Raw genomic sequence first — 12510 nt, forward strand, 5'->3', positions numbered from 1 at the left:
TATTAAGGTCCTATTTCCCTTAGCAGAGGGGCCAATAACCAGGGGGCATATATTTCAAGTAATTGGTAGAAGGATTGGAGGGGATCTGTGGATAAATTTTTTCACCCAGAGGGTGGTGTGAGTATGGACCTCACTGGCTCAAAAGGGTGGGAGAGGCAGAAACCCACATCGCTTTTTAAAAAGTACTTCGATGTGCACTTGAAGTGCCGTCACCGACAAGGCTGCGGACCAAGACCAAGAGTGCGATCAGGCTGGAGAGCTCTTTTTCAGCTGGCACAGACACAATGGCCGAATAGCCTCCTTCTGTGCTGTAAATTTCTATGATTCTATAACTTCTAGGGTCAAATGTGACATGGCAAAAGATACTTGTTTATGGTTCCAAAAAAATCTTAACAGAGAGGGAAGAAACAATGTAGAGTTCTGCCTGAAAGTGTTGTTCAGACAGACTCCATGAATTATTTTAAATGAGAGTAGTATAAGGACCTTGGAACAGAGGAACATTAAATTGGATGAGGGGAGAGAGGAAAGTCACCTGTTTCTGTCCTGTAAGATCCAAAGCTTCATTGAAAATGAATTCTTGAAGCATTTCTACATGGTATTTTTTTGCAACATTATAAAAATATCCCAAAGTAGTTCTCCTGGTGACCTGGCCAGTATATGCACTTTGTAAAGTCTCCCTGAAATGTTTATATGTAAATCAGACAACAGTCAGAAGAGGGTAGGATGGACCTACACTACACTTGAATGTATTGTCATCTATTGGGTTTAAAGTTTCCGAACACGATTTATCAATGGTGTGAGGAAGCTCAGTGAAAGTGAGGAGGGGCCGTCTGACTGCAGTTTCCACTGGAAGAAAAATCACCTTCAGTGTGTACAGTGAGCAGAAATGAATTGCTATTGTTAAAAGTTCCCACTAACTTATTGTTATTCTACTTTAACAGAACGAGCCTGGATCTCCTGCTATGTTTAAACACTAAACTTCAGTGATGATAGCTCAAGTAAAATATTACCATGATTTGATTTAAATGGAGGAATGGTTTCCACCTGCCAAAGAATGTTGTCTGAAGCGAGGGTGTTTACTGCTAACAGCTCCCATCCTGTTTAATAGACCCCCTGAATGTCTGATTTACCAAAAAGTAAAACCCAGCTCAGTAAAGTTAAACAGTCTCTTATTAATCTGAATATTTTTATGAACAAATTTCAGTATTTCACAAGGCAAGGGTGTCCCAGACATGGATTGGACCCAATTCACTGTAAAGTTATAAAAACACAGCCAGTTTAGCGACCAGGGAACATAAACTAAAAATTAGAATCAGGACTTTCAGGAGTGAAGTTAAGAGACACTTCTCCACGCAAAGAGTGGGAGAAGTTAGGAACACTCTTCCACAAAGGGCAGTTGATGCTAGCTCAATTGTTAAATCTATTATCTCAGCTTAAAATTTTGTTGTTATGCAAAGAAGGTAAGGGATATGACGAAGGCAGGTATATGGAGTTATGTCACAGATCAACCATGATCTCATTGAATGGTGGACCAGGCTCGAGGGGCTAAATGACCTACTCCTGTTCCTATGACCACCCCTCAAATACAGTGAATGAACAATAATGTAATCTGAAAATAGGACTAACGACTTACAGTACAATCCCGAGGGCCTGTCGTGAGGAGAAGCTGAACATAAAGAAACTTCAGTCTTCTCAAAAGACAGGTGAAATTCAAATCCAACAGAGTTAAATCACAACCGCTGGGCTCGCTGTCCCTCGCACTCTGTGCCTGTACCCACTGGGCACATCATTGGCCCGTGTACATTAACCTTTACACTGGGCGTTTGAAATCTACCTGGAGTCCCAGCCCCACTAAAGAAGAATCTTTGCACCAGCGGCAGAGATCTTCAATCTTGGAAGAGAGTTCCAAGTCCACTGACTTTCAATCCTATTGGTGTTTGGACAATTAGCTCCAAACAGGAAAGTTTAACTGGAGTTTGGAGCCTGTGTGGGGATTCAACTGATCAATGGCCACAGAGCACCAAGGGAATGATTGGGCCATCAACCAGCTGGCACCAGTACCTCAGGCCAGTCCCACTGTCCCTTCAAAGTTCATTGACTTGTACAATGAGGGCCTGGCAAGCCTTCACCCATTGCTGCAGCCATCTCTGGACTGGATACACTATTACCAGCCATTCCGCCACTACTTATATGGACCCATTAAAACCCATTTCACTAACAGGAGGAACTGTGGAGGAGTGCAGTGTTACTAACAGTATTAAGCACCCATTGCATGCTGATTGGAGCCAGATAATGAAAAATGAGCAACCAGCCATGAGAAGATACAAGTAGTCACTGCTTTATTAGTCATTTGATAACTAGTTGAACTGGGTTTGCTTGTGTTTCCTGTGCAGGAACAAGGCAATCAAAGAAGCAGAGATCAGAGAGACAGCGGTCACTGTCAGGGCCAAAATCAGGACCACCTCAGACGCCACACCTTAAAAAAAAGGAACAAAAAAAACCAATGGTCAGTGAGTGAAGGAAATACGGAGGGAAAATGGAAACTAGCAGTCGGCCAACTCACCACCCGGAGACCTCTCCTGCATCCTTTGCTCAACCTCATTAAGGGGCTCAGTTGCCAGGTCTGTCACATCAGGATCCAGAATGACCAGGGGTCCAAGTGAGGCCTCACCCTCCCACTTCAATTCAGCATCACTCCCTGCAATATCAAACATTCCAGTTAGAGAGGGTAAAGGGTGACCTCCAACAATCAAGAGGATCAATGTCCTACCAGGTCCAAATACAAGATCCCTCCTTCCTCTGGAATCAACGAGGAATTCCCTCGTGGCACTGCACTTGCCCAGATGACAACAGGCACAAACGTCATTGGTCGATTCTTCCAATGGGGTCCAGCTAAACCAGAGAATCCATTTATCAACCAGGTTGTCCATCATCCTTTAATACAACACATCCCTGAGAGAGAGAGGGAACTTACATAATCTGGAAAGTACAAGCTTTGTTCATGGAATCTCTCCGATCCACTGCAGCAACTTTCAGGTGACAGGTGATGAAAATCTGAGGGACACATTCAATACAAGTTGTTATTTAGTGACCTCCTCCCAACATGGGGAACCCAATGTTTGGCTTCCTCTTACCAAGGACCGGTCATCTCCAAAGAAGCGGAACGCATCCAGGTCAAACTGGAGTTTGTCCAGCTCACGTTCACCTCTTGGCAACACAAAGGTCGAAAAGGAGTCCTCAGCTTTGCTGTCCAGGAGGCAACTGAAGAAAGATTTAAAAAAGGGAAAAAAGTGAATTAAGTGAACCGATTGAGACATAACCAGCTGGAGAACACAGAGCTCCTTACCCATGGTAGTCAATGATGTTGTATCTTGGGGTGGAATCCTTGTCTGGGCTCAATGCAGCTGCACAGCTGTCAATGTAGAGCTTCAAGGGCATGTGGTTGGTCATTGAAACAGAGGCCTCAATGTGAATGAGGTCACCCAGGTAGTAGACAGTCGAGGTGCGCTCTGAAAGCCAGTCATCTGAAGTACAAGAGGACAAGGGTTGGAGACAGTGGGTGTAACTCCCAGTGGGAGACAACAGAAAAGCACTCCCCATCCACCCATCACATACCGTTCATAAGACGCAGTGAGAATGACAGAAGCCCTTCTCCAGACTTGGTCGAGCTGAATGGGATCCAGGTGGGCTTGATAGGGTCACTGCTCACATTGCCCTTCCTGGAAGGACAGGAGTGTAATTTCAGGACAACGTCAAAGAACTGCACCTGCTGAAGACCTTATTTGCCACAGAGTAAAGATTCTTACCTAAAATAGTGGCACTCAATGGGAATGACTGCTCCATTAGTTCTCACAATGACAGATCCACGAGCATTTGGGGTGTGGTTCAGGTGGGTGGTGTAGACCAGGAAATCTCCAGCCATCTGAAAGACATCAGGTTAAGGAATGAAGAGCTGGTTTCATTGGACAAAATCTTTTTCTGGTCATTTTCCTGCCCTGTTCAGCAGCAGTTTGAGGGGTTTCAGCTGCTCCTTAATGACATGATTGAAGCAGCTCCACCATTGGTGGAAGTTGCCTGGAGCAGCCTCTGTTACTCTGCTCAGTCCACCTTCTATTACAGGGGACTTCAGGCCTGCAGTCAGAAACCCCTGAAATGATTGGCACTGCCAGATTTGATGAGCATTCTTTCCCAAATAGAATAGAGCTTTCACCTTAAGGGGCTTCAAGTTACCCCTGATATGGAGCACAAAACACAACATCACTTTTAAACCTCATCTGTGTCCATGGAATCAAGGGGATTGGCAGGTATAATAACCAAAAGTGGAGTTCCCCTTTAATACATTGTATCCCAATTATTATTCCACTTGTTTCATCTTTCAAGAGAAGTCTCAACAGGAACTTCCACACTGAACATTCATTGACCACAAGTTGAGGCAGCAGGCCTGAATATCCACAGGAAGGAACGGAAAAGATAAATCAATTGAGGCACAAAAGAACAGAGTGGTTTGGAGAAATGTCGGTGAAGGTTCAAGGTCAATAGAATTGAATCTGAGTTAGAGAGTAGTAATGACCCATTTAAGAAAGATGCAGTCCCTCAGTGACAAGTTGAAGTTCTTTAAAAGTAAAGCTAAGATAGACATGGCAACATAAAGAAGTAGTTTCACACAGGGTGATATTTAACAGTGGGCAAGAATTTATACACAGATTCCATTCAGGGATCTCCTCAGTGGCTGGAGTTTCACCCGATGTTAATGAGTTCAGAGTGGGCAGTAATCCACACAGTGAAATTGGAGCAAGAGTTGAGGAATCACATTACCTGCAATCTGCTGCCACATTCATGGAGCCCATAGTCAAAGAGGACAGTGTGGTTCTGAGAGTAGATCCCAGTTGGCCGACAACCTGCTGTCCCCAGGGTCAGGTCAGCAGCTTTAATCAGGTGCCTGGTTCTAAATAAATCCATGTCTACCCTCACCAGCAGGTTCTGCTCTCCACACTGCACCATCACAGTCTGCAGTGGAGACAGACTTCTCCCCTCAGACACACTGAAATGGGAACCAAAGGGAGGCACAGAGGGAGGGACTCTCTGGGGCACAGGGGTGGGCTTTACTCTTCTCCATGGAAATCTCTGGCCTCTAAACTGTTGCCAAATATCAGAGCAACAAACACCAGCACCGAGAACAAACCTCTCACTACAAAATCCCCCATGATACCAAACAACTCAACTATCACTTTACCCACCAACCAGCACCTTTTATACAAAACCTGCAGTCACCTGACTCCAATTGTCCCAGGATAAAAGAGAAAACTAGACGAAACTGGAGTGCATCCTGGATATCCACAGGTCCAGGATGCTTGCGGTCCACGGGGGCGGTCGCTCGGCCTGTCTGCCTCTCTTCCGTGGAATGCTCCGCGCCCGGGTGGCCCTGGAGATGGAGCACGCGGTGTCTGCCAGTACGCTTGAGGCTTTCCGCGACCGGTGGGCACCGCAGGGGCTGGAGTGCATCCTGGACAAGGCGAATAAAGTTTTAATTTGAAAAATTGGTTTTGGTTTCTTTGCGTTTTTAGTTTGTAAGCACACCCACACCCCCCCTTCTTATAAAAGGGGGGCCTAATTTGGAAGAAAACAAAAAAAACAAAAAAGAAAAAAAAAAGAAAAAAAAAACCTTTTTCTCTTATCTTTTCCGTGCCTTCTCGTGGATATTCACCTGTTGCCTTAACTTGCGGTAAAAAAAAGGGAAAAAAAAAGAAAAAAAAACAAGAAGAAAAAAAGAAGAAAAAAACAGAGCGGATTGAGTGATAGAGAGAGACACCAGCAGAGGGAGGTAGAGAGCGGTGTAACTGAGTACAGAGATACAATTGTAAACAATTTTACAACACCAAGTTATAGTCCAGCAATTTTATTTTAAATTCACAAGCTTTCGGAGGCTACCTCCTTCCTCAGGTGAACGATGTGGAAATACAGAGATACAGAGATACAGAGAGACACCAGCAGAGGGAGGTAGAGAGCGGTGTAACTGAGTACAGAGATACAGAGAGACACCAGCAGAGGGAGGTAGAGAGCGGTGTAACTGAGTACAGAGATACATGATGTGGAGATGCCGGTGATGGACTGGGGTTGACAATTGTAAACAATTTTACAACACCAAGTTATAGTCCAGCAATTTTATTTTAAATTCACAAGCTTTCGGAGGCTACCTCCTTCCTCAGGTGAACGATGTGGAAACCTGAGGAAGGAGGTAGCCTCCGAAAGCTTGTGAATTTAAAATAAAATTGCTGGACGATAACTTGGTGTTGTAAAATTGTTTACAGAGATACAGAGAGACACCAGCAGAGGGAGGTAGAGAGCGGTGTAACTAAGTAAAGAGAGACAGCGAGACACCAGCAGAGGGAGGTAGAGAGCGGTGTAACTGGGTACAGAGATGCAGAGAGACACCAGCAGAGTGTCCAGGAAACCAACCTTTTATCTGAAGTCTGAGGCGAGATCTAAACTGCACAGATGTAAGGAATCTTACAACACCAGGTTATAGTCCAACAGTTTTATTTGAAAATCACAAGCTTTCGGAGCTTACCTCCTTCGTCAGGTGAGTGAAGGTTTTTAGAACCCTTGTCTCACTGAGACTCTCAGTTAATTGGTCTGTTCTCTCCACAGATTCGGCCTGACTCGCTGAGTTTTTCCAGAATATTCTGTGAGTGTTTCACTGAGACTCGTGTTTTACAGTGAATGATAAAAGGATTGTAGTCAAACACTTGGCCATGAGCTGCTGAGTGACCTGTCTTGGACATTGTTGCTTTTAGTGCACTGTCCCATTAAGAGCTGTGGTCTGCCTCATTTCTCAGTGTGATTGTGGGTCTGACACAGAAGCGAGGGAGGAAGCAGCAGCCACAGCCCGGACTGCAGGCAAATTGCGAGGCTGGGACTAAAAATCTATTATGCCCACACCGGGAGTCGAACCCGGGCCGCCTGGGTAAAAGCCAGGAATCCTAACCGCTAGACCACCTGGGAACTGAAGGGATGATCAGCAGGAAGGGCACTGAGACTACACCAAGAAGGTTTAATGGAGGTTCACGATTATGACAGGTTTTGATACAGCAAATAAGGAGAAACTGTTTCCAGTGATGGAAGGGTTAATAACCAGAGGACACAGATTTAAGATCAATGGGCAAAAAAGCCACGGGCGGGGGAATGAGGAGAGATTTTTTTACGCAGCGAGTTTTTATGATCGGGAACGCACTGCCTGAAAGGGCGGTGGAAGTGGGTTCAATCGTAACTTTCAAAAGGGAATTGAGTGAATAGTTGACATGAAAAAATTTGGAGAGATATGGGGAAAGAGCAGGGGAGTGGGACTAACCCACTTCCTTCTGTGTTCATCCCTGGAAAAAACTCTCCCCCAGGTCACTTACAACAGCACTTTCAAATTCCTAACTGTCCAGCCTTTGGCCCTCCATTCACCACAACATTTCTGCAGCTACCCATCTGCTCGATCAGACCCTCACCTCCATCTTTGATGCCCTTCTCCCCATTAAAACCATTCCTCTTCTCTCACCCTGGTCGATCCTCTTGGTACTGCCCTCATTTCCACTCCTGTGAGCCGAAGGGACGCAGACTTGAACATTTATGGTGGACAACTGGTTAACCATTCATCACCAGATCTGGCTGGACCACATAAAGCACTATCGGGTCCTGCTCTCCTCTGACAAAACTGCTCACTATTCCAGGATCATCCTGGAATGTAAAGATAACCCCCGGCTTCTCTTCTCCACTACAAACCATCTTCTTACACTCCCCTCGCCCCTATCTTCTGAAACATCTCAATTAGATCACCCCTTAACCTCCTATACTCAAGGGAATAAAAGTCTCGTCGACAAGACCTGTCCTCATAATTTAACCCTTTTAGCCCCGGTATCATTCTGGTGAATCTGTTCCACACCCAGTCAAGGCCAATATGTCCCTCCTGGGGTACGGTGCCCAGAACTGAACGCATTTCTCCAGATGTGGTCTAACCAGAGCTTTATGCATCTGTATCATAACTTCCACCCTTTGTATTCCAGCCCCTTGAGATGAAGGCTCACATTCCATTAATTATTTTTTGTACCTGTCCACTAGTTTTTAGTGATTTCTGGAGATGGACCCCTGAACCTCTCTGCTCCTCCATAGTTCCTAGTTTCTCGTCATTTAGAAAATACTCTGATTTATCTTTTTAATGTTCTAAGTGGATTGTATCACAATTCCCCACATTGAACTCCATCTCCCACAGTTTTACCCTCTCATTTAATCATCAATGTCCCTTCACTACTTCCTGCTCCCATCTACACTATTTACTGCGCCACCTAACTTGCTGGTTTAAGGGTGAAAACTGCCCTCCGCTTCACTGTAAGTGCAAGAGACAACTTTGTAGATGCCGTGTAGTGTTGCAGACCGGCTCGTTGGACCTGCTCGTTTCATCTCATCTCATTTTCAGCAAACCGGAATATTCCTGAAACAGAGGATGGTGAATCACAGCTCGAGAAACCGATCCCCTCGACCAATGGGGACTGCGCCTTCCAACAAATAGGCATTGATGGGGCAAAGTGAGTCTGCTGCTCAGAAATAATACAGCACAGATCATCACTCGTGCAAGCTTCACACCCTTTAGTTTGGAAAAGTAAACTGATGGGAGACAGCTGCTGTCGTGAATGGGTTTCCAAAACTCAAATCAAATGGATTTGTCCTGTGTTGTGAATTACTATTTGTCTGATTCAGGTCATCAGAGCAGTGGGGACTGCATTTTGTACATTCCGAATACCAATGCCCTGTCACGTGAGCCTGTCGTTCTATTCCCGTTCCAAGTCCCCTTTTAAATTTCGATGACTTCCCCGAAATTTGCTTGGGGGACTGTTCGAATCGCAGTCCAGCCCTTCCCACTGTCGCATCCTCTAAATCTCCACCCAGGATTTTCACTGGTGCAACTTTCATCAACTTGGGCTACTTTTTAATTTCAAAAGTAAAGTGCTGCGGATGCTGGAAATCTGAACTATAAACAGAAAATGCTGGATACACTCAGCCGGTCAGGCAGCATCTGTGGAGCGAGTTCTGATGAAAGGTCACCGACCTGAAACATTCCCTCTGTTTCTCTCTCCACAGACGCTGTCTGACCTGCTGAGAGTTCGCAACATTTTCTGTTTCTACTTTTTCATTTGTTCTTTGTATCAACTGTGCCGATCCGTGACTCGACCCACTGCGCGGCATCTGGTGGTTTGGATTCAGGGCTCTCACCGCCGCGGTGTGGGTTCGATTCCTGGTCAGGAAAATATTTTTCACAAAACAATTATGAACTTTAATAAATGAACACATGAAACTCTATGAAAGTTGAATAATTGTTGTAATCACCATTAATGAAGCGATAACTTTCTGCAGACTGACTGACGGAAATACTAACATGGTTACCGAGTGACAGTGACACGTGGGGAAGTTATTGTGTTTTGCATTTAATGAACTTTCATCCGTTCTCATTTTAAAGACTGTATTTTAAGAGTCTGGTTAAAATGTTCAGTGTTTATGACACCAGGAATGTGGTACAGCCGTTGTTAAATTCAACAGGAAAAGCCAATTATCTCCCACTTTTCACAAGAGCAAATTCCCAAATAATATTCCCACCTGGGAACCTTTCGCGTGTGAGGAAAACGCGATAACCGCCACACTCTGGAAACTGCTGCTCATGTTAATTCAATTGTGTGACTTCTCCATTAAACAACATCACTCCTGTCCCACACCAAAAGCTCTCAATCCTTCCCTTTCACAAACATTTCACTGAACTAAACTTCACAAGTCACACAGGAAAAAGTCTTCATTCCAAAATCATTAAACTCCCGAAGGAGCTGCGGGGACAGACTGAGCAAACCTGCGTTCAGTCGTCAAAGGCGGTGTGTGAAGGGTGTGGGTGTGTTGTCATCCTGAGAGACAGCGACAGGCCCGTGACACAGAGCGAAGGCAGGAACTGAGAAATGTGGCCATTCAGGTCCATAAATAGGCAGACACTCAGTCCCAGTCATTCATTCCGACACACGGTCCGGTAGTTAGTCAGTCAGTCGGGTCGGGAGGCCTGCAGACAGCAAACAAAGATGCAGAGAATAAAGCAGAGACTCAATCAGACGGATAAACCGGGAGACAGACAGACAGACAGTGAAGCGGGCGGGGACTCAGCCCTGTAGATAAGCAGACTGTATCCTTTGCCTTTGACCCTGATTTGTCAGTAATAATTTAAAACCGGTTCTGGTTCGGTCCCTTCCTTTAATCCTGTACAGCAGCAGTGACAAAAACTTTGTGGATTTGAGGGTTGAGCCGAATCCGAGTCAGTTCCCCGGTCCCCGGGAGAAATTCCCTAATTCCTGGGCACTTTGTATCAAGCAGCAGTTAGCAGCAAAAAGTGTTATTAATGGGAGTAGAGGGACTGAGAAATACTGAAACAGCCGACACCCTGTAAAACAGAGCTCCAAGTATCGGTTTAAATAAAGTCCTGAACTGACAGAGCGGAGGGCAGATGAGGATTGAATTAAATCCCAATTCACTGAATCTAAACAAGGTTTAAAGAAGTGAATCTGTCTGGAGTGGGATTCCTGGGCCTGTGTGTGAGCTGCACCTGGATCGGTCCCGTTCAGTAAAGAGAGACCGGCAGGCGGCTCCCAGACACGGCTCAGGCCGGGACCGGCAGCTCTCGGCCGGCAGCGGCTGGATTAGAGAGCGGGGATCCTGAGCTGTTGTTGAGGCGGTCTGGCTGCTGCTGCTTCCGCCTTCTCGCCCTCCGAGAGTCCCGGCGGCGGTCGGTACCGATCTCCCTCCTCTGGATCCGGATCCACCTCCTGTCGCAACTGACAGCGTCTGATTCCCGATCAGAAAACTGCGAGTTCGAATCAGGTCGGGATCACAGCATTTTCACAGCGGCTCAGGGTCCTGGGACTGGTTTTATATCAGTGTTTGAGGGATGGGCTGTTCAGGTTTTATGCTATAATAATGATCAGAATTAAGTTTGCTGGATGAAAATGCTTTTTTTCTGTTACTTTCTATTTACACACTCACCAGTTTCAGACAGAAACGGGTAACAATGTCGCAGACTTGAACCTTTATGGCGGACAATTGGTTCAGCCATTCATCGCCAGATCTGGCGGGAACACTTAAAGCACCATCAGGTCCTGCTCTCTGCCAAAACAGCTCATTATTCCAGGATCATCCTGGAATGTAAAGATAACCCCCGGCTTCTCTTCACTACAAACTGGTTTCTTAAACCCCTCTCCCCTGCCCCTCCCCCTCACCTCCAACAACAAGTGCGAAGAGCTCATGGATTTCTTTGTCACTAAGACTGAGACCATCCGTTCAGCTGCTTCTGCCGTTTCCCTCCCTTCCCCCAGCCCACAAGCCAAACTTCCTCCATCAGTTCAGGACAAATGCATCAAATCAAATGTTCATCGGGCACCGAGAGAGACAAAAACCAGAGAGAAAGGCAAAAGGAAATAGAGAAATAAAAGCTAAATACAGACATCCTTGATGTCTCTCTATTCCATCCCCAACCGTTCAGTGTCGGTAAAAATGTCAGTGTAAATAAATGTTCGAGAATCGACCCAAAGAAGAAACAAAATAACCAAAAACCGCTGAAACCCGGGATCGAACCAGGAACCTTCAGATCTTCAGTCTAACTCTTTCGCAAACTGAGCTATTTCACCCCTACGTCAAGCTAGCCTTTGGGTCATCCTCTTGGAATAAAATATCACCCCGGGTGGAATTGCCCCTCCCGCTCATTCCTCACTTCGGGAGAATGAGACCGACCATCAAGGAGAGATTTTTTGATCCTGTCGTTGAATCTCATTTCTATTAAACATTCCTTGAACTCTCTGCCGGGGGGATTCAGAGCTGGGGTTCGCCATGAACCAGCTTCCCCTCAATTCCCAGCTTTATCAGTGAATCGACCAACAAACGCTCGACAGAGCTCAGGTTATATTAATAATAAAAACAGAAAATGCGGGAAACACTCAGCAGGTCAGGCAGCATCTGTGGAGAGAGAAACATCCTTTCAGGTCGATGATATTTCATCAGAACTCTCTCCACACATGCTGCCTGACCTGCTGAGTATTTCCAGCAGTTTCTGGGTTTATTTTTGAGCTTTCACTATCGCAGTTTTCCTGACAACCTGCAACTTGCCTCAAGGGCGCAGCTTCAAGCACAACTTTCTTGTGCTCTTCTCACACACAAGATCGCACTTTACTTTCCTGCACACGCGCTTTAAAATCTGCCGTTTCTGCACACAGCGTCCTGCGCCACGAGAATTTGATAGACCTTTCGCTCATGGCCTATAATCACTATTAAGATCAAGGCGGAACACATCTGATCCAACTGCACCGCCCCAACTTGCCAAATGTGCACCTTTCAGCCGCCATTCGCAGCTCTGTTGCGCTGCCCGTCGCTCACGCACCTCAAGTACAGGCATGTGAGAGTGCTGGGATTTAAAGGAATGGATAGGTTTTCACCACCCACAAAAAATAT

The 12510-nt window shown here is 45.8% G+C and overlaps 1 protein-coding gene and 1 non-coding gene across 2 annotated transcripts; both read right to left on the reverse strand.

The window, feature by feature from the left end:
* Positions 1-2314: 2314 nt before the first annotated feature.
* On the reverse strand, positions 2315-3519 carry LOC137302156 (zona pellucida sperm-binding protein 3-like). Its single transcript, XM_067971822.1, has 6 exons — positions 3347-3519; positions 3135-3261; positions 2975-3054; positions 2771-2892; positions 2564-2698; positions 2315-2476 (listed from the first exon to the last, which is right to left on the reverse strand). The coding sequence occupies exons 1-6, from the start codon at positions 3448-3450 to the stop codon at positions 2358-2360; spliced, it is 687 nt and encodes a 228-aa protein (XP_067827923.1). The 5' UTR covers positions 3451-3519; the 3' UTR covers positions 2315-2357.
* Positions 3520-6930: 3411 nt separating this feature from the next.
* trnak-uuu (transfer RNA lysine (anticodon UUU)) lies at positions 6931-7002 on the reverse strand. Its single transcript has one exon. It is a non-coding gene; the product is annotated as a tRNA-Lys (tRNA).
* Positions 7003-12510: the final 5508 nt, after the last annotated feature.

This window comes from Heptranchias perlo, chromosome 35 (genome assembly GCF_035084215.1).
Source record: "Heptranchias perlo isolate sHepPer1 chromosome 35, sHepPer1.hap1, whole genome shotgun sequence".
NCBI lineage: Eukaryota > Metazoa > Chordata > Chondrichthyes > Hexanchiformes > Hexanchidae > Heptranchias > Heptranchias perlo.

Bases quoted from the DNA above. Each gene is read 5' to 3' on its own strand.
- LOC137302156 (XM_067971822.1), bottom strand. From the start codon at position 3,450: ATGACCAACCACATGCCCTTGAAGCTCTACATTGACAGCTGTGCAGCT. The intron at 3,055-3,134 runs GTAAGAGGAAGC...TGTGTCCCTCAG, and splicing joins TTGGAGATGACCGGTCCTTG to ATTTTCATCACCTGTCACCT. The intron at 2,699-2,770 runs GTAGGACATTGA...TTGATATTGCAG, and splicing joins GGATCTTGTATTTGGACCTG to GGAGTGATGCTGAATTGAAG.